The sequence below is a fragment of the Mustelus asterias genome, chromosome 19 (assembly GCF_964213995.1).
Source record: "Mustelus asterias chromosome 19, sMusAst1.hap1.1, whole genome shotgun sequence".
NCBI classification, from domain to species: Eukaryota; Metazoa; Chordata; class Chondrichthyes; order Carcharhiniformes; family Triakidae; genus Mustelus; species Mustelus asterias.
Window position 1 is genome coordinate 33,007,215 of NC_135819.1, and position 19,541 is coordinate 33,026,755.

The 19,541-nt window shown below is 42.1% G+C and overlaps 1 protein-coding gene across 2 annotated transcripts in view; it reads right to left on the reverse strand.

Annotated features, from left to right (window-relative positions):
- Positions 1-13,938: 13,938 nt before the first annotated feature.
- Positions 13,939-19,541, reverse strand: part of etnk1 (ethanolamine kinase 1) — a 43,804-nt gene continuing 38,201 nt past the window's right edge. For both annotated transcript variants that reach the window (XM_078235304.1, XM_078235303.1), the window contains one exon: positions 13,939-18,610. In XM_078235304.1, coding sequence (XP_078091430.1) covers positions 18,566-18,610 — 45 coding nt within the window. In that variant the 3' untranslated portion in view covers positions 13,939-18,565. The remainder of the gene's footprint in view (positions 18,611-19,541) is intronic.

Consider the following 19,541-nt stretch of genomic DNA (forward strand, 5'->3'; position numbering starts at 1 on the left):
CTAAGGGAACCAGCAGTACTTGCCAATGGGTGCAGCCTGAGTCATGAAGGACACCCATAGTCATCTCATCATCGCAGATCTGAAATTACTGAACTTTGTAGATGGTGTAGGCCAAATCGACAAGACTGGATTGTTAGATCAGCCATGAAATAGACACTGGCTTAGTTGAAGCTTTTTCACGTGACCCACTACACCATCTGGAGGTTACATCCATGTTCCTCAGAAAAATTGTCCAAATTGGGTATCCTGAGATGAAATTATTTAGAAAATGACAATGGGCAGTATTTAACAGGGGGGGTCTCAGCTGCTGGCAAGAGTATCAGTGAGGTGCCCATGTGGCGCCTCTTTCTAAAACGGGGAGTGCTGTCACAGGAATTAAGTGCCTAGGCAGTGATGGGACCTCCCTGGGGCCAAGGTCCCAATGGTGGAAGTCCTGCCACTCTGAATGCTGATAGCAAGACTGAAACCCACTGCTCTATTGAACAACAGCGCCACCGGGGAGGTGATGGCTGCTGCTGATACCACACCCACCTGAAGCATATCACCCTTGCTGGATCCCAGGTGTGAGATGGTGGAGGATGGGGGGGGAGGGGGGGGGGGGGGGCGGGGGGCGGTGTGCTCTGGGTTGGGGTTCAAAGGGAAGGGGGAAGTTGGCAGCAAAGACAAAGTGGGTGCCTCGCAGCAGGGCCCTCCCTCCTTCTCAATGCTGGGTCCCTACACAGCTTCCTAAAGTGGCATACAAGTAAGTATCTTAAGTGCTGCAAGCTGCAAGACTATAAGTCAGGGACAGGAAGGTGGGGTTAGAAAGGGCACCTGTGTTTTCTCGGGTTAGCATGGACAAGATGGGCTGAATGGCCTCCCTCAGTGCTGTAACTTTTCTATGGTTCTGTGGGTTCTCACCCTCTTGCCTGGTTAAATGCCCCACCACCACCACCAAATGCCCCATGGCAGGATACATTATACTCTGTCTGGTGTGTCGGATTTAGCCTGAAACCTCTCACGTGGGTAATTAATGAGTCCATTCCTTTTGTGTGAATCATGCGGACAATGAATGAGTCATTAAACTGAGACCTCCTCTGCCCTCAAGGAGGGGCCTAAAAGATCCTGCGACGTGATTGGCAGGAGAGCCGATGAGTTCTCCCCAACCTTCAACCAATGTCACTAAACCTACGGACGATCTGGTCACTATTGCATGGCTGTTTGTGGGATCTTACTCTGCAGAACTCAACAATGAGTTTCTTACATAAGCACCTCAGTTACTACATGTCCAAAGTACTCATTTCGGACATCTTGCGGTTATGGGTGGCAACATCTCAACTCAGGTCTTTGTTTCTGATTGCAAGGAAGATAACCATCCTACCCTCCAGTGATTGGAGCTGTAAAATTACAATCCTGTGGCAGTGACAATGTCTCCTCTCACTGGGGTCCCTCGGGAGAAGACATTGTCACAGTGAAATATTAGACGCAACATCACAAATCGCTCAGACCAAAATGGAACCACTGAATGTAGGCTGATGCAGTGACGAGGAAAGTTATCTCTTTATAAAGGTTTATTTGTGGAAGAAATTATTGTTTCTCCAGACAAAAGAATCGCAACTTTTCATCAAACAACACATTGTAGTCTATAGTTGACCCATCGCGTGTAACTTTGAACTTGAGCATTCGTGAGCTTTAGTCATCTAGCCACAGGAGACCGCTGGGGTTTGGAGCAGTGAGAGGTGATCATGTTGAAACATCGCCCGGTATTTTCCGGCCATTCACGCCGGTGGGGTTCTACAGTCCCGCTGCAGTGAATGAAGATTTGGCTGAGCGCCAAATTCTCCGTCCTCTTTTGCAGCAGCGACGGGGTGTGAACAGCCGGGAAAATTCCGGCCATAGAAAATCCTGAGGGGACTTGATACATAGAAACATAGAAACTAGAAGCAGGTGCAGGCCATTCTACCCTTGAGCCTGCTCCACCGTTGATTGTGATGATGGCTGATCATCAAGTTCAATATCGTGATTTCCCCCTTCCCCCCCATATCCCTTTACCCCCAAGAGCTAAATCTAATTTCTTCTTGAAATCACACATTTTGGCCTCAACTACTTTCTGTGGTAGTGAATTCCACACATTCACCACCCTCTGGGTGAAGAAATTTCTCCTCACTTCAGTTCTAAAAGGTTTACCCCCCATGCGTAGGTTAGAGGGATTAGGGGGTAAATGTGTAGGGATATGGAGGTAGGGCCTGGGTGGGATTGTGGTCGGTGCAGACTCGATGGGCCGAATGGCCTCTTTCTGTGCTGTAGGGTTTCTATGATTCTATGATCCTCAAACTATGACCCCTAGTTCTGGACTCCCCCACACTGGGAACATCCTTTCTGAATCCACCCTGTCTAACCCTGTTAGAATTTTATAAGTTTCCATGAGATCCCCTCTCACTCTTCTAAACCCTAAGGAATATAACCCTAACTGACTTTAATATCTCCTCATATGAGAAACCTGCCATTCCAGGAATCAGCCTGGTAAACCTTCGCTGTACTCTCTGTATAGCAAGACATCCTTCCTCAGATAAGGACACCAAAACTGCACACATTATTCCAGGTACAGTGGGTAGCAGGAAGCTAAGTTGATGGGGGAGGGGGTGGAGGGGGGGGGGGGGGGTTGGCGAGGTGGGGAGACTGGAACTAAGAGGCACATTTTAAGAATCAGAGGTCTCCCCTTTAAGACTGAGCTGCGGTGAGTTTTATCTCTCGCAGAGGGTGGTTGTCTGTGGAATTCCTTTCCTCAGAGAGCGGTGAAGGCTGGGCCATTGAATATATTCAAGGCTGAGGTGGGCAGATTTTCCTTTGACAAGGGAGCAAGAGTTATGGGGGGACGGGGTGGGGGTGGAGGGTGGTGGGAGGGGGCAATGAGAGGAAAGTGGAGCAGACTCAAAGTGCCAAATGGCCTACTCCCTTTCCCAAGTTCCTATACTCCAATTCTAGCTCGCACTGTATTAAGGAACTGTGTTCATTATAGTTTATTTTATTAGTTTACTTTATTAGTGTCACAAGTAGGCTTACATTAACACTGCAATTAAGTTACTGTGAAAATCCCCTAGTCGCCACACTCCGGTGCCTGTTCGGGTACACTGAGGGAGAATTTAGCACGGCCAATGCACCCTAACCTGCACATCTTTCAGACTGTGGGAGGAAACCGGAACACCCGGAGGAAACCCACGCAGACACGGGGAGAATGTGCAGACACCACACAGACAGTGTTGGTGGCTGCCTATTGCAGCCAGGATAAATAATTGTTGCAAAGTCCTTTGTCCCGTTAGCGTCGAGAACTATTTGCAATTTTGCGTAGAAACTGAGAGAAAGTTTTCGCATTAATCCGTTTTACTGTCAAGTGAAAAATCGGCAGTGCCTTCCAGATCTGAATGTCAATGACTGGGGACACCTGCTGGCCAGTGATAACAACTGCAAGGCTGAACCTGAACGGCCTTGTGAACACACTGGCCAGTTTAAAAGTCACCAAAAAAAAAGTGCCCAACTTTAGACTCTTCTGCCTGATGTTAGCCACTTTTCCTGCATTGCAAAGCAGGACAAATGCACCTCGTGGCAAGAGCCGCCTAACTGAATTGTCGTGGAGCTTCAGAACTTGTTTTGAAACCCAATGCTCAAGTGATCTGAAGTTTCCTGTTTGCAAACGGTGTACAATTATGTAGGGATTACTTTGTATTAAAATATACACCTTGTTCATTTATCAGATGAAAATAGTCTGAAACAAGCATGTGATGATTAATGAGTGAGACTCCAGCTAATTATTGTTTCCTCTTGCAGTAATTAGGTTGGCAATGCTAATCAAGATGAATATACACCCTGATCCTTCATTCTCAATGTGGAAATTGAGCAGTTAACTGCTTTCGCCTGCAATAAGATCCCATTCTAAAGATGAAGCTAATACTGGGGCCGCCACTGTGATTACACTCCTTTGTTACACTAAGTGCTTCGAAAAACATGCAGGGATAAACACCGCAAAGTTAATAGTCTTATTATCTGCAATTTATTTTGTGTGTAACTCCAGATAAACAGCTTCCTGAGATCTTTGAAACATCTTTTTTCATTTGCAAGGAATCTAAGTGTATCCGTTTTGTTAGAATATATCAAATGATGTTCCGCTTCAACTGCATTTTAAAGCTGATTTACCAATCAGTTCATCAATTCATTAGTTCCACTTCAGCTATCTTGTATAAAAAAAATACCAGCGTGGAATGAAAATACATTTTTTACATTAATCCATGAGATGTGGGCATCATTAGCAAGGCCAATAATTATTGTCCATCCCTAATTACCCTTGAGGGCGGCACGGTGGCACAGTGGTTAGCACTGCTGCCTCACAGCGCCAGGGATCCGAGTTCAATTCCCGGCTTGGGTCACTGTCTGCGTGGAGCTTGCACATTTTCCCCGTTCCTGCGTGGGTTTCCTCCGGGTGCTCCGGTTTCCTCCTGCAGTCCAAAGATGTGCAGGTTAGGTGGATTGGCCATGCTAAATTGTCCCTTAGTGTCCCAAGATAGTAGATGGATTAGCCATGAGAAATGTGTGGGGTTATGGGGATAGGGTAGGGGATAGGGCCTGGTCAGTGCAAACCCGATGGGCCAAATGGCCTCCTGTAGGGATCCTATGATACTATGAAGATGGTAGTGATGGAGGTTCTTCTTGGACTGCTGCAGTCTATGTAGTGTAGGTACACTCACAAGTGCTATTAGGGAGGGAGTTCCAGGATTTAGATGAAGCAATGATGAAGGAATGATGATATATTTCTAAGTCAGGGTTACTTGGAGTGCAGCTCCAACAGTGCTCAAGAATCCCAATGCCATCCAGGACAAAGCATTTTCTGCCTTAAGCATCCTCCCTCCACCAGTGGCCCACAGTGAGAGAAGAGGGGAACTTAGAGAAGATGGTATTCCTATGCACCTATTATGTGTCCTTGTAGATGGTAGTGGTTGTGGGTTTGGGAGGTGCTGTCTAAGAAGGTTCACACTACAGCCACTGTGCACGACTGGTGGAGGGAGTGAGGTTTAAAGGTAGAAGATGCTTTGTCCAGGATGGCATTAGGCTTCTTGAGCGTTGTTGGAGCTGCACTCACCCAGACAAGTGGCGAGTATTCCATCACACTCCTGATTTTGACTGGCAGGTGGTGGTTCAGCTTTAGAAAGACAAGATGTGGGTTACACACTGCAGAAATCTCAACCTCTGACCTGTTTGTTTCGTCACAATATTTATATAGCTGGTCCTGTTAGCTTTCTAGGCACTGGTTGCCCCCCACCACCTGCCCCAAGATGTTAATGTCAGATGATTCAGGAATGCTATTGACTGTCAAGGAGAGATGGTTACACCCTCTCTTGGTGATAGTTATTGCCTGGCACTTGTTTGGTCTGAGTGTTACTTGCCACTTATCAGCCCAGTGATAATGTCCAGGTTTTGCTCCACATGCACAAGGTTATGGACTGCTTCAGTATCCAAAGAGTTGCAAATTATTAAACACTGCAACCATCAGTGAATGTTCCTGTTTCTGATCTTATGGTGGAAAGATGGCCATGGATGAAGCAGCCAAAGGTGATTGGGCCTCGGCCAGAGAAACTCCTTCAGTGATGTCCTGGGGCTGAGTTAAATGGCAGCGCTGATGCTGCCGAATGACCAGGAGAAGTGGTTGGAATGTCTATCCTTGAAGATGGTAATTACTCGTCATTAATGGTCAGTGTACGTATCATTCACAACTCCTCAGGTACAGAAGCATGCAGAGACCTGGATAATATTCAGGCTTACGCTGATAAGGGACAAGTAATATTCGCAAGTAACAATGACTATCTCCAACAAGAAAGAATCCAACCATCTCCCTTTGACATTCAATAGAATTACTATCACTGAATCTGCAATTATCAACATGCTGGAGGTTAACTAACTGACCAGAAACTGAACTGGACCAGCCATATAAATATCGTGGCTACAAGAGCAAGAATGGGGTTGGGGATTCTGCACCAAGCAACTCACCTCCTGACTCCCTGAAGTCCCTCCACCACTTTCAAGTCAGGGGTGTGACGGAATACTCTCCACTTGTCAAGAAGTCTGACACCATCCAGGACAAAGCAGGTTGCTTTATTGGCACCAATCCACCAACTTAAAATTCATTCCCTCCGCCACCAACGCATAGTGGCAGCGGCCAGTAATGTCTACAAGATGCACCTGCAGCAATTCACTAAGGCTCCTTCAACAGCACCTTCCAAATCATAGAATCATAGAATCCCAATAGTGTAGAAAGAGGTTACTTGGCTCATTGAGTCTGCACCAACTCTCCAAAAGAGCATCTTACCCAGGCCCTAAACTAAGTGGGAAAAAGAATAAGAACTGCAAAAAGAGAGTATGAGAAAGAACTGATAGCAAGCATAAAAGGGAATCCAGAAAGTCTTCTCATAAACAGTAAAAGGGTGGTAATAAGAGTAAGGCAGACTGAAGAAGTGGGTTAATGAATGGAACCAAAGGCTATGGTTCTAAATGAGCACTTTGCATTTAACTTTACCAAGGAAGAAGAACATAAAGCCAATGAAGGGGGCGGTGAATTAGACATTGGATGGCTAAAGGTTAACAAAGAAGAGATATGAGAAAGGCTGCCTATACTTAAGTTTTTAAGTCATCAAGGCAAATCAAATCAGAGGCAAGCTAAGATACTGTGGGAAGTAAGGGTGGAAATCACGGAGACACTTGCCATAATCCTCCTTAGATACAAAGGTGCTACCAAGGGACTGAAGAATTGCTAACATTACACCCTTGTTCAAAAATGCATGCAAGGGTAAGACCAGCAACGAGTCAGTTTAACCTCGGTTAATGCTTTTAGAAATGATAATCTGGGACAAAATTAACAACCTCTTGAATTTAGATTTACTCAGAAAAACCAGCAAGGATTTGTTTAAAGACAAATCATGTTTAACTAATTTGATTGAGTTTTTTGATGAGGTAAAGTACTGATGACGGTAATATGGTTGATGTGGTGTACATTGACTACCAAAAGACATTTGATAAAGTGCCACACAACAGGCTTGTCAGCATAGTTGAAGGCCATGGTATGAGGAACAGTGGCAGCACAGATGTAAAGTTGGCCGAGTGATAGGAAACAGTAGTGGTGAATGATTGTGTTTTGGACTGGAGGAAGATATAGAGTGGGGTTCCCCGTGAGTCAATGTTTGGACAACTGCTTTTTGCTATTAGGCGTACAGAGCACAATTTCAAAATCTGCATGGCACAAAATTTGAAAGCGTAACTGAGAGACGGATGGACTTCAAAAAGACATACGTGGGTGACACATTGTGATGTGAAGAATGATGAGAGGCAATACTGTAAGGGGGTGCGGGAGCAGTGGGATATGGATATATGCATTCACATTGTTGAAAGTGGAAGAACAGGTCGTGGAAGTAGAGAATAGTAGAGAATAGGGCACATGGAATTCTGGGATTTAGAAATGGAGGCATGGAATATAAAAACAAGGAAGTTATGATGAACCTTTAAAGAACTCTGTTTTGGCCTCAACTGGAACATTTTGTTCAATGCTGGGCACCACACTTGAGGAAGTATGTGAAGGACAAGGAGTGAATACAGATAATCATATCATTGAAGCAGGCCATTCGACCATTGAGTCTGCACTAACTCTCCGATGGAGCATTCCATCCAGGGCCTACCCCCATAACCCCACATATTTACCCCGCTAATTCCCCTCTAACCTATGCATCTTGGGACACTAAGGGAAAATTTAGCATGGCCAATCCACCTAACCCGCCCATCTTTGGACTGTGGGAGGAAACTGGAGCACTCGGAGGAAACCCACGCAGACACAGGGAGAAGACACAAACTCCTCCCCAACACCCAAGGCCAGAATTGAACTCAGGTCCCTGGCACTGAGATAGCAATGCTAACCACTGTGCCATCATGCTGCCCATATTAAACAAGAGACTTCAGCGGTGATTAGTGAAGAGAACCTTGGAGAAGGACAGTTTGAGAGGAGATTTAATAGAGGTACTAAAATCACTGGGGGGGGGGGGGGGGCGGGTGGAGGCTCTGGATAGACTAAATGGGATGGATATGTTCCCATTAGTGGAAATGTTGAGAACCAAAGGACACCAACTTAAAGTGATTGGTGAAAGAACCAGAGGCAACATGAGGAAAAGTTTTTTATACGCAACAAGCATTTAGGAGTTGGAATGCACTGCTTGAGAGTGTGGTGGCTTTCAAAAGGGATTTGAGTAATCATCTGAAAAGATTTTCAGGGCTCTGGGGGAAAAGCAGAAGAGTGGGATTTTAAAAAATTCATTCGTGGGACACGGGCGTCGATGGCTGGCCAGCATTTATTGCCCATCCCTAGTTGCCCTTGAGGTTTTGGTGGTGAGCTGCCTTCTTGAATTGCTGAGTTACACTTGCAGAAAACCAGCATGAACATGACGGGCTGAATAGCCTTCTTCTGTGATGCAACCATTCTATGATTGAGTTGAATATTGGATCCTTTTGAAAAAAAATGCAAAAGCTCTTCTTCTTTAGTCTATGGGCCACACAAAGAGATAACACTTACTCCAGCCCTTACTGGTACTTAATTGACTAAGGATTGCAATCCCAAGTGGTAATTATGCAGCAATTTTCCCAAACGCTTCACTGACTAGAAAGCCTCCAAAGTCACCAAGATTGGTTCTTCAGCTAAAATGCTGGACTAGTCCAAGTTGAATGCAGGACATGATCTTGGCAAAGGAGTTGAAGATTGCGATAGGAATGATCATAGAATCATTAAGAGGCTGTTTGCCACTTATTTGCCTGTTACCACTTACTAATGAGACTCCATGGCATTTTGTTGGATAACACTTGACCTAACACCGTCTTCCAACAACAGATTGGGAGTAAACAAGTGGTTGCTGAGAATCTCCAGCGCAACTTTTTATTGTCCACTTGCTGCCACAGAATTGAAAAGGATTTTGAAACACATCCAGAAGCGTTGTGCAATACCTTGTTAACTAATACTCTTCTTAACATTTATTGGTCTATGAAAATTGGCTGCCACAGGTACTTTAGACTACATTGCAGCTACACTTCAGAAATACTTAATCAGCTGTGAAACACATTAGGATGTCCTGAAGACAAAGTCTCAACATGAACGCAAGTTTGTTTCCTTGGACATTTATCTATACAAGCCAATTCCAATTTGAAGTTATTTAATTGCGTAAGTGAATGCGGCAGAGAATTTGCCAACAGCAAGACTCCACAAACAGCAACTAAATGCAAGCTCTTTTGGAATGATTGAAGAGGTGGTTTATGCACACAGTTATTTCTTTTCTACTAGAAATGATCAATTAAATTGCAACTAGCCCTAGTGATGTGACTACCTCCTCTATAACTCCTTACAATAAGATCACACCATTCATTAGAAGCACAAACACAGCAATGCTAAACAGTATGCCTTTGCCAGAATATGCAGTGATGTTTGTACAAGCTACAACAGCTGTCTGTTTCAGTAGGAGTTGCGAATCTTAGAGAGCCATATTTTGACATTTCCATAATTAGGTTTTTTAAATATATATATCTCAAAGTGGGTGGTGCAATTAGGACCATTTTACCAAATCACTACCTTAAGAGGATGGTGGACCACATTCAAGAGCAAGCTTCTACAACTGCTTTAGAGGGTGTGAAAAAGTCAAACCATTTGCAGGATCAGTAGGGTTTGATAGTGAGGGGAACCTGCAGACACTCCTGCGGCCACAGTTGTGACTCTGGGATGATATGGTGCCTCACTGCTGCCAAGGTCAATGATGTGACTGAGCAGCTAGAACCATAGAACCGCTACATTGCCATCGAGTCTGCACCAACACCAATCCCACCCAGGCCCTATCCCCATATCCCTACATATTTACCTGCTAATCCCCCTTACCCTCATATTTACCCGCTAATCCCTCTAATCTATACATCCCAGGACACTAAGGGGCAATGTACCATGGCCAATCAACGTAACCCGCACATCTTTGGATTGTGGGAGGAAACCGGAGCACCCGGAGGAAACCCACACAGACGCGGGGAGAACGTGCAAACTCCGCACAGAGACCCAAGCCGGGAATCGAAGCCAGGTCCCTGGAGCTGTGAAGCAGCAGTGCTAACCACTATGCTACCGTGCTACCCAGCTACAGGGAATTCTGAGGGGGGAGGGGGGGACAGTGGCGAACAGTCAAAGGTCGTAGCCCACATCAACACTTAGGCAGAAAGAGGGAGGAAATCCTCAAGACATATCTTCAGGGAGACAGATTGGAAAGCAAGATCTCAAAAGATGATCATCTCAGAATTACTCTGGTACCATGTGCTAGTCAGTACAGAATAGGAGGATAGCACTGTTGAATGCGCGACTGGACAAATAGCACAAGGAGAGGACTTTAGATTCATAGGGCACTGGGACTGCTTCTAGGGGAGATGGGGCCTATACAAGCTGGATACGTTGCCCCTCGACAGGTCCAGGACTATTATCCTTGCAGAGTGTTTTGTTAGTGCTGTGGGGAAGGGTTTAAGCTATCTTAGCCAGGGGATGGTAAGATGAGAGTCGATTCAGAGAGAAGTTGGAAATGGAAGCAGAAAATTAGCAAACATGTTTGGAAGGCAGAGGGAAAAAGGCTAGAAAATACACAACAAAGGAGTTTGGCAGTGCTAAATGGTAAATACTTCAATGCATGAAGTCTCAGGAATAAGGCAGATGAGCTGAGAGCACAGATTGAAACGTGGGAGTATGATATTATAGCTATCACTGAGATATGGCTCAAAGAAGGGCAGGAATAGCAGCACAACATTCCTGGTTAAAATGTTTTCAGATGAGTTAAAGAGAGAGATTTTAAAAAAAAAGAGTGGGGGTGTGCGGGAAATCACAACATCGATTAAGAAACAATTATAGCTGATCATCAAACGAAACCATATGGGTTGAACTGATGATCATAAAACAGGGCAATCACACTGCTGGATGTGTATACTGCAGAAAACCGAGATCATAAAAAGCGTAGAGCCAAATTTTAAAAATAAATTGAGGAAGCAAAGAGAGCACATCAAAAATTATCAGCAAGGAAATCCCAAACTTTATTTTTAAGTGAACACAAAAAGAGCAAGAGATATTAGAGTCGGGCCAATTAGCCATCAAAAGGATAAGAATGTGAAAGTGGACAACATGATTTGGAATGAAACTGCATCAGTTTTCTCAAAAGATAGAGGCGATGCAGACATTGCAATTAGGGAGGAAACATTAGATTATGTTAATATAGTGAAAGAAAGTACTGTATTAAGGAATTTAACATCTTTGAAAGTGGATAAGTCAGAAAGCCCAGATGAAATATCTCACCAAAAGAGAAAATGCTGTAAAATCTCAGCATCTGTAAGGAGAGAAAAGAGCTGACGTCAAGTCAAGGTGACCCTTTGTCAAAGCTAAAAGGCACGGAAAGTGGGAGATATCTATACTGTTGGGTGAGGGAGTGAAAGAGGAATCATAGCTACAAACCTAAGGAGAAAGGCTGCTAATGGCAGTCCATAGAGAGAATAAAAGGCATGAATGGCCAAATGGCAGAGAAGTTGGAATCAGAGGGTAAAAAGTGACAGATGAAGATTGGAGCGGAGGGGGGGGGGGGGGGGGGGGGAAGAGAGATTGGTGGGAGAGGGGTAAAATGGAGAAGGGAGAAAAGGGAAGCAAAGGGGAAAAAAGGTAAGGGGGAATAAAATAGTGGGAAAGAGTGAGGGGAAAAGAAAAATAAAGACATAAAAGAAATATCTCCTCGGGTGTTAAGAGAAGCAAGAGAAAAGCAGAGGCTCTAATCATCATTTTCCAATCCTCTTTTTCTTCAGGTCTGGTGTAGAGAACTGGATTCTAGCATGGTACCATTATTTAAAATAGGGAGAGCGATAGATGAGTGATTGCAGGCCAATCAGCCTAATCACAGTGTAGGAAAGTTATTTTAGATAATTCTGAGTAACAGGATAAATCTTCATTAAGACATGGAAAGATCAGCATGGATTTGTTATGGGAGATAACATTTGACTATCATAGAAATCATAGAAACCCTACAGTACAGAAAGAGGTCATTCGGCCCATCGAGTCTGCACTGACCACAATCCCATCCAGGCCCCACCCCCATATCCCTACATATTTTACCCGCTAATCCCTCTAATCTACACATCTCAGGACACTAAGGGGCAATTTTAGCATGGCCAATCAACCTAACCCGCACATCTTTGGACTGTGGGAGGAAACCGGAGCACCCGGAGGAAACCCACACAGACACGAGGAGAATGTGCAAACTCCACACAGACAATGACCCAAGCCGGGAATCGAACCCAGGTCCCTGGAGCTGTGAAGCAGCAGTGCTAACCACCGTGCTACCGAATATTGAATTTTTTGAGGATGTAAGGGCTGATGAGAGTACTGCACTCAATGTAGTCTATATAGATTTAGTAAGGTTTTTGAAGAAGTCCCACATGGCAGGCTGGTCAAAGTAAAAGCCTATGAGATCCAAGGCAAAATGGCAAGTGGGATCAGTAATTGGCTCAGAGGCAGGAAAGAATTGCTGATAGGGGTTGTAACTGATGGGCAGTTTCCAGTTGGATCTTGCAAAGCTCAGTACGAGGTCCCTTGCTTTTTTGCAGTATTTTTCATTAAGATTTGAATGTAGGGGTTATGATTAGTAAGTTTGCAGATGATACAACAATTGGCTGTGTGGTGGATAGGAAGAAAGCTGTAGACTAGTAAAATATCAGTGGACTAGCCAGGTGGCATTAATGACGTTGAAATAATGCAAATATGAGGAAATGCATTTGGAAAAAGCTAACAAAGCATAGGAATATACAATACACAGTAGGATACTGACAAATAGAGGAACAGAAAGATCTTTGGGTGCATGTCCATATATCCCTGAAGGTGGCTGGACAGATAGATAAAAGTCAATAAGGCATATGGGATAGTTACATTTATTAGCTGAGGCATAGAAGAGCAGGGTGGTTATGCTGCAACTGTATAGCATTGGTTAGGATTACTGTATACAGTTCTGGCTACCTCTATAGGAAAAATATTGAACTAGACAGTACATAGATTTGAGAGAATGTTGTCAAGATGAGAATTTTTGTTAAGAAGAAAGATTATTCTTTGGAACAGAAGCTGAGGAGAGATCAAATTTAAGTTAAAAAGGTGTTAAGAAGGTACGAAGGTCCTATTCGCCATGCTTGAGGGGTCTATAATCAGGAGTAAGGGGTAGGATGATTGAGACTAGAGGTGCAATTATTTCACCCAGAGGATAATAGTAATCTGAAACTCACTGCATGCAAGGATGGTAGAAGCAGAAACTCTTTAAAAAGTACTTAGATGTGTAGCTGAAGTGCATTACGCTAGTTATGTTGGGGAGTTGATTAGCTCAGTTGCCTGACTGGCTGGTGAGTGATTCAGAGTAATGCCAGCAGCATGGGTTCAATTCCTTACTGGCTGAGGTTACTCATGAAGGCTCTGCCTTCTCAACCTGGTCCCTTGCCTGAGGTGTGGCGATCCTCAGGTTAAATCACCACCAGCCTATGGTCATCTGGATTATGACAACTTTACTTTTACACGTTTAAGGGCCAAGGGCTGGAGAGTGGGATTAGATTGGATGGCACCTTGTCAGCCAGCATGGACACAATGAGCCAAATGGTCTTGTGCCAATGTGTAAATTTCTATGATTCTAAAAAGATTTCTACGATAAGCAAAGCTGGTTTCATTCCCTGCATGATCAAAGTGAACGTTAGGTTTTACAGGCAGTGTTTATGGCATTGTTCCCCCACCTCAGCTGGCCCACTGAATGGGATTTTACATGATAGCACTGGACCTGAGTTCAGAACCTATGTTCACTACTATAACATACCTAATGTCAGAAAACAGCAACAGAAATTGGACCATTGATAGCAAGTGCATGATGACAATTTTATTTACAAATTTACATTTTTCATGTAGGCATAACTTTCTTTATAAATTAAATGGAGTCACTTTTAGGAATTGATTTCTCACATTGTAGTTACTACAAAAGCAATGATTTCCAGTGTACATAAACAAAAAGTCATTTCAGTCAAAATAAGCTCATGTCCAAATGCACTCTCAGAATCAAAGTTGGATAAGCATCTGCTTCATACTTTCCATTAGTACATGCTTAATGCAAATCTTGGTTATGGCTGCTCAAGACTTGACAAAAGAACCAGAGGGGAATTGAGAATTGTTTTTTATGTACAAGTTATGATCTGGAATACACTACCTGACAGGGTGATAGATGTAGTAACTTTGAAAAAAAAAAGAGTCGGAAACAGAAACATTTGTAGGGCTTTGAGGAAAGCGCCTCAAGTGGGACTAATTCGATAGTTCCAAAGAGCCGGCACAGACATGATGGACTGAAGGTCCATCTGTGCTGTATGATTCTATAGCTTTACAGTAATAGCCTTGAATTGTGCTGCAGTTATGATTTTATTTTAAATTCTAAATTCTGTTATGTGACACTTGTAAAGCAATGCGGGTTTAAAACACCTTTTTGACAGCTGCCTCTGCCACAACGTAACTACACTCCATTTTTCATAGTTGCAGCAGATTGATGCACAAAGTATCTTGCAGGGTGACAAATCGATGCAGCAATGTTTACATGACTTTCACAGAAATGTATTAATATATTTTGAGACCACCTTAGGAAAAATTACATAGCTTCATTTTTGATGGTTAATTTCAACACTTTAGGCCACAAAAATCAGATCCTCCAATTTTAATGTGACGGAACATGTTCTCACCATCACTCAAGTTAACATTCACTGATGTATTATGTAGTCTCCAACAGATTGATTCTCATTAAATAAAATAATTGGTCATAGATACATACACACATTTGCAGAAGTTCTTAACTAACATTTAAAAGAAAATGAGGACTACTGAATTTGATAGAAGAGTTATCTGCACAAAAGTGTAGATTTTGACAGATACTACATTCTTTAAAACCAAATATTTGAATGTATGTAAAAGCAAATTACCACGGATGCTGGAATCTGAAACCAAGAGAGAGAATGCTGGAAAATCTCAGCAGGTCTGGCAGCATCTGCAAGGAGAGAAAAGAGCTGTCGTTTCGAGTGCAGATGACCCTTCAATAAAGCCTCATTTGGACGTAAAACGTCAGCTCTTTTCTCTCCTTGCAGATGCTGCCAGACCTGCTAAGATTTTCCAGCATTCTCTCTTTTGGTTTGAATGTATATATTGGCTAGGTACGATGCTGAATTTTTTTAAAAACAGGCTATTGCACTGAATTGCCAGTTCAGATTTAGACCGAACTGTTAAAAATGGCAAGACAAACAGAAAATGCTGGAAATATAAGGAACTCAGTTAACCTTTCAGAACTGGAAATAGTTAGCGATGTAACAGGTTTTAGGCAAGATTTACTTAAGTCTTAGGAAAATGTGGTCAAGGCTGACCATTGTGCAATGAGACACTAAGATTCACATAAAATTGTACAATTTCACCAACACAATTGTTCATACAAGATTCGCACAACAGGTTAAAATTGTATATTTTTTAAAAATGACATGACTTATGAATTAAGACTACCGAATTGGCAAATAGCATTTTTATTGCTTTGTTTAAAAGCAAGACCGAACTTTCAACCAGGAGAAACCACTTAGATTTCATCTACTCGAAGTGTAACATTTTGCAAAGAAATTATGAATCTATGTTTACTTCATAATTGTTTATTCTGCATCTGTAGCGGTTTTTAAAAAAGATATCACTACTGTAATTAAGTACCCACCCACCAAAAGAAAAACACAGGTTCATGGAAAACTAACTACAGGAATTAGATTCAGTTAGTTTGCAAGCATACAAAATTGTATTTGGTTTTGCTTCAACAAAACTTAGTTTCCCAAAAATTAGGTAAACTTTACATCCTGTTCATCAGTTGGGTCTCAGCGTGGGTTTGGCCGAGTCCCAACATCTTGCAGCTTAGCTCATAACAGTTCATTATCAGTAAGAATAATGTAAAAAAAAACCTTCAACAAATTGAGGTGAGATACTTAATTCAATTTGTTCCTATCATTTATGTGCAAGCATTATGCAACTATCAAATCAGAAACTGATAAGTCAAAGAAAAGGTCCCTTTTTCAGGGCTGATACAAGCTAATCCAAACTGTTCCCATTATTTCACATTCGCTGTTTCACACCTGAAAATATACGTTATGAAAGAAAAGGCTATTTCAATAGAAATAAATTGTTTGGATTAAATTTTAAAATATTGTACTAGCCATTTAATCTCAATCCCCTGAAGTTTAGTCATTTACAAAGTATTGCTTTAAACAAAATAATGAGATTTGTATCTACGTAGCACCAGTAAGTATTTTTCCAAAGTATGTTATTAATACAACGCTTACATTAAAGAACCCAATCCAAACATTCACTAACAGATGATGGTCTCAAGGCAACTGATGGCCCTTTATCAGAACTGTAGCTGCTGCATGGATCGAGGAAATTAGTATTTCCAGCTACCTTCAACTAATAATGGCCTGCATTTTGCAGCAGTAATGTCAGGAAAGATGTTGGCATTCGTGGTCATTCCTCCCCTGAAACTGAGAGTGATTGAAGTCTGCACATGCACAGAATTTGCTAGAGGATAGTTACCTACACAAAAATGTAGATTGTGATAGATACATTCCTTTCAACCCAATATTTGGATGTATACATTAGCTAGGTGCAACATTGATTCTTTTTTAAAGAGGCGATTGCATTCAATTGCGAGTTCAATTTAAAACTGAACTGTTAAAAAGGGCAATAAAAACAGAAAATACAAGTTAACTTTTGAAAACTGGAAAAATTTAGGGATGTAACAGGTTTTAAGCAAGATTTACTCAAGTGTCAAAGCTGACATTGTGGAATGAGGTACTAAACTTTACATTAAAATGTACAATTTCACAAATGCTGCCATTGTTCATTTCAATATACATAGGTTAAAATTGGAAGCAAAACCAGAGGAGAAATGACATGACTTGTGAAGACAGACCACTGCAAAACAGAATTCCTATTGGTTTGTTTCGATGCAAGACGTACCTTTTCAAACAGACGTACCTTAGCAAACCATTTAGATTTCACATCTACTCGAGTTTAACGTTCTGCAAAGATATTATGAACCTATGCTTACTCCCCGAGTGTTTATTCTTTATTTGTAATTCGTTTCTTAGTATTCACAACAGTAATTATGTACCCACCCAAACCCATAGAAACACAAGTTCTGGGAAAACTAACTTTTGGAATTAGACTCCGGTAGTTTGCTAACATACAAAATTTTATCTGTTTTTGCTCAAATGTGGATATCCAGAAGCTGTCAGTAATTTTACCCTTCTCCGTAGAATGCTGAAGCCACCCACCCCCCAGCACTAAATCTGCAATTTACTGGATTAAATGCCTTCTTGCATTTCCAGCAAGTAAGATGTTTTCTCCCCCACAATTGGGGAATTTAATTGGGTTTTAAGTTCATAATTATTGTTGAACAACCTGGGTGTCAATGGTGGGGTGAAAAAAATGGGGTATGCATAAAAGACCAAAGTTGCAGTAAAATGGTTCTAAGAGTTTTAAAATTGAGATTCAGGGACAAATGTAGGTTAAAAAAAATAATAAGTTAAGAATGAGACAGAATTGGAAAGAGTAGCAAGGGAAATGAGGACAACGGTGCAAACAGAACCATCACTTAAATTTGCTTTCATTTTAGTTCCGATTAAAGATCAACCCGAAACAGTGACTTTATTTCTCTCTTCACAGATGCTGCTTCGCCTGTTGTTTCCAGTAATTGCCTGGTGTATGCCAATGCTCTGTTCTTGATGTGTATCCTCTATCCAAACCTTGAGGGGTCACAAAACCCACATACTGCCTCAGCAGCCAGTAGAATGCTAGGAGCATCCTCAAGTGACTGAAGGAACTATAAGTGCATACTGGACCATCAGCCCAAAAGTCAGGTCCTGTGCAAGCAGATATCTCTCCACAAGACTTGGTCACTTTTCAAGCTTTAGAAATTCCAACACTATTTCTGCCCCCCTCCCCCCCCCTCCCCTCCATAACTTTACATGTCACAATGCTTATTGCTGAAAAGAATCCACGTGCAGCATGGGAACAGGGTTTTCATCCAAGACATGATTGGTGAAAACTTCCACATCAACTCTGGAAGTGTGTGAAACAATTGTTTCATCATTTTGCCTCAGCACAATTATTAGCAGTGGTAATGTAGATGAAGAACATTCACTGAGAAACCATTAGAACTTTTAGTCTATTGTAAGTAGTTCCTACTAGAAATGTAGAATTAAAAATCACTAAAATTATCTTCTGGAGTAATTAAATGGTACATTTCATACCAAATTATGAAACTGTGCCATAAGTCACATTTTTAGTTGTGTTCATCTCGTATTAATTCTAGAAATCATAAAGCTTCTGACTTTTCAATAGTATTTTCCAATTCATTCGTTCTGCTTCACATTTTTTCAGTGATGAATAAACTGCTGTCATTCAGGGAGTTTCAGGTTCATGACTTCAGGCTTCATTTTGAAATATTGGCAGAATCGTACAACTGCATACCTGGAAAAAAAATGAGATGCGTCAGGTTTCATTTTAAATGTACAAGAAGTTCTGGTATGTTTTCGGAACCAGATGGCATATACCAGCCCACAATACTAAAAGTGGCCAATGAGGGAGAAGCAGAGGGACTGAAGAAATTTGTTAGGAACATAGGCTGTGCCAGAGGATTAAGCTGTACAGCTCTGTTCAAAATGGCACAAAAAACTCATGCAGGCTGTATCAATCATTTAGCCTCGCGTCAAGAGTAAGAAAACAACTAAGGACTACAGTCAAAGATCAAACAAATGAATGCTTAGAATGATATGAGCCAGAGATAGTCGACGTGAATTTCCGAATGGTAGGTTAGCTTTAAGTAATGTGAAGGAATATTTTAAGAACAGAGAAGGATGCGGAGAACAGTTGAATATAAACTTCCATTGAAGCATTTGATAAACATTTAAAGAATTAACAAAGAAATTAAGGCACAAAACCACAAAGAAAAAGCAATCCAACTAAGACTAACAAATTAAAATTAAAGGTGGTATGAGATCAAAGGAAGAGGCTTATAATATTGCCAAGAGTAGTAAACCTGATGACTGGGGGGATTTTAGAATTTAGTGGGACCAAGAAATTAACAAGGAAAAAAAAAGTTGAAGTTTATTTATTAGTGTCACAAGGGGCGGCTCGGTGGCAGTGGTTAGAACTGCAGCCTCACAGTGCCAGGGACCCATGTTCGATTCCCGGCTTGGGTTACTGTCTGTGCAGACTCCGCACATTCTCCCCGTATCTGCATGGGTTTCCTCCAGGTGCTCCGGTTTTGTCCCACAGTCCATGGTTAGGTGCATTGGCCATGCTAAATTCTCATTCGGTGTACCCAAACAGGCGCTTGAATGTTAATGTAAGCCTAGTTGTGACTAATAAATAAATTTTACTTTAAAGTAGGTTTACATTA